Genomic DNA, 2,348 nt, shown 5'->3' with positions numbered 1-2,348 from the left:
GCCATATTACCCCTCTCCCCACTTTCTTTGTATTCTTTGTCCTAACTGATGTTTGACTAAAGAGGGAAGAGGAGTTATATTGGGAATTGATGGTGACATAAAACTAAAATATATCAACAAAATTAAGAATAATAATTACTATTATTTTATGTGTCTCATTGGATAGCCAGATGGTACAGTGGACAGAGCACTGGGCTTGAAATCAGATGATTCATCTTCCTGAATTCAAATCCAGCCTTACTTGTTGTGTAACCCTGGGCAAGTCACTTCACCTTGTTTGCCTCGGTTTCCTCCTCTGTAAAATGAGCAGGAGAAGGAAATGGTAAACCGCTCCAGGATCTTTGCCAAAAAAAAACCCAAGTGGGGTCAGAAAGGGATGGACATAACTGAACAACAAAGAAAATAACAACATGTATTAAGTGTTTGTTATATCCTTGGCACTGTGAGACATACTGGAGATACAAAGAAAGGGGGAAACAGTCTCTACTCTCAAGGAGCTGCCAATTAATGGTCAGAAATACCAGTAGCTCAGTCTTTGTTTTGTCCCCTCATGCTCTGTCTCTTGACCTCTTTCCCTGTTCTGTGGACATACATCAAGCTAGAAAAAAGAGGCATGGAATAAAATAGGTAAAGACCAATGGTCATCTAGTTGGTACCAAGGACCAACCTGAATACTTTCCATATTTCCTTATTCCAAACCAATGAATTCTTCTACCTCAGACATTAATTCTAAACAGAAAGGTGTTAATAGAACAAAACCATATCTAGGATTTTTTTCTGCCCATAGAAATTGCCATAAACAGCCCCTCCCCTTATCTTCTTCTCCAACTCTTCATCCTTCCCCCCTCCTTCCCTGTCCCCACCCTTCCCTCCATTTCTTCCCCTTCCTCCCTTCCCCAGCCTAGACGATGTCATGGTGGAGACGGCCAAGGGAGCCCACTGACGTGGACATCAGGGGGCTGTCCTAGAACATGTTGTCCAAAATGACCACGTACCTGATGGGTGAGCTGACAGCCACCAGTCAAGACTATAAACTTCTGAAAAATATGAACAAACTGACTAGCTTGAAGTATGTAGACATCAAAGATATTGTAGTAAACAGAAGTAGAAACCTAAAGGATTTAAACCAGAAGTATGCAGCACTTCAGCTTTATCCGAATCACATCACTTTAATTGAGAAGCAAGTAGCAGCTCTTGAGAAGGCAGCTTACAAGTTGGATGCATATTCAAAAATACTAAAAGCAAAGTACAAGAAGTTAGAAAGACGATGAAAGACTTCTTGAGCATAAAGACTTTGCAAGAGTGTTTTCTAAGAGCTGAAAAAAGTGGGATGGAACTTATCATGATGCTTCAGTTCCTAAAAGGAAGCGGTGCTGCTGATCCAAGGAGAACCCCAGCCGCCACCTCTGGTTGGATGTGTAACTCTGGCCACCTCCGGTGTTTTCCTATACCTGGACTCCCTAGAACCCCATCTCATCGTGTGCTTTGTTGTGTGCCCTGGACCTCGGAAATCAGGATCAACCCCGTCTAGAGCACACACATATGAGAGGCTCTCATCTCCCTGTCTCCTCCCTTCTTCCCTCTTCCTTACATCCCCACTCCCTTCATAACCTGTTCTTGATCTTAAATAATAAATGCCAACCCATGACCCTCCAAAAAAAAAAAAAAAGAAAGAAAGAAATTGCCATAAACAGAACTCAAGGCAAGAAACAAGAAATGTTCCCTCAGTTGGAGTTGGGTGGGATATCACTCCAGGGAGCAAGACAGAACCCAGTTCACCGGTAGATGACCATTTCTAGAAAGGCCAATATGTGTATAAGAGGGGAAGAGGGAGAGGAGGGCAGAACAATAGAGAAACCTACCCCAACCTACCTATTGGTCACATCTTATTTTAACTAAGTAGATGCTAAGCTGGGTTCTTTCTAACCTGTAAAAGGCACCCTCCAAATTTAACACTCTGACTCAAAGTCCCAGGCACCCAAATCTCAGTGATAGCTCTGAGACAAGATGGATTAGCTAGATCACTTAATTAAATATGGAGATGTGATAGAGTCAACTCTATTAGCATAACTACAAATCAAAGCTTTAATTATAATTTTGTTGATGGCCTAGACTTATTTTTTTTTTTGGAGGCAGTTCGGGTTAAGGGACTTGCCCAGGGTCACACAACTAGGAAGTGTCAGAGGCCACATTTAAAACCAGGTCTTCCTGACTCCAAGGCCAATGCTATGGCTACTGTGCTACCTATCTGCCCCAACTGCCTAGACTTAAGAAAGTGATGGAGAATATATTCATGGTGCAGATTAAATTTAAAAATGTGTCATGAATTTTTGGAGAGGTAGTTAAAC

At 42.0% G+C, this 2,348-nt stretch overlaps 1 protein-coding gene across 1 annotated transcript; it reads left to right on the top strand.

Moving 5' to 3' along the window:
• The first annotated feature begins 950 nt into the window (after positions 1-950).
• Positions 951-1,337, top strand: LOC140498086 (biogenesis of lysosome-related organelles complex 1 subunit 2-like). The gene has a single exon (XM_072599390.1). It carries the CDS (start codon positions 972-974, stop codon positions 1,269-1,271), a length of 300 nt encoding a protein of 99 aa, XP_072455491.1. The 5' UTR covers positions 951-971; the 3' UTR covers positions 1,272-1,337.
• The last annotated feature ends 1,011 nt before the right edge of the window (positions 1,338-2,348 follow it).

This window comes from Notamacropus eugenii, chromosome 4 (assembly GCF_028372415.1).
Source record: "Notamacropus eugenii isolate mMacEug1 chromosome 4, mMacEug1.pri_v2, whole genome shotgun sequence".
NCBI classification, from domain to species: domain Eukaryota; kingdom Metazoa; phylum Chordata; class Mammalia; order Diprotodontia; family Macropodidae; genus Notamacropus; species Notamacropus eugenii.
Note: the sequence above shows the minus strand (reverse complement) of the source record. Positions and strands in the feature narration are given on the sequence as shown.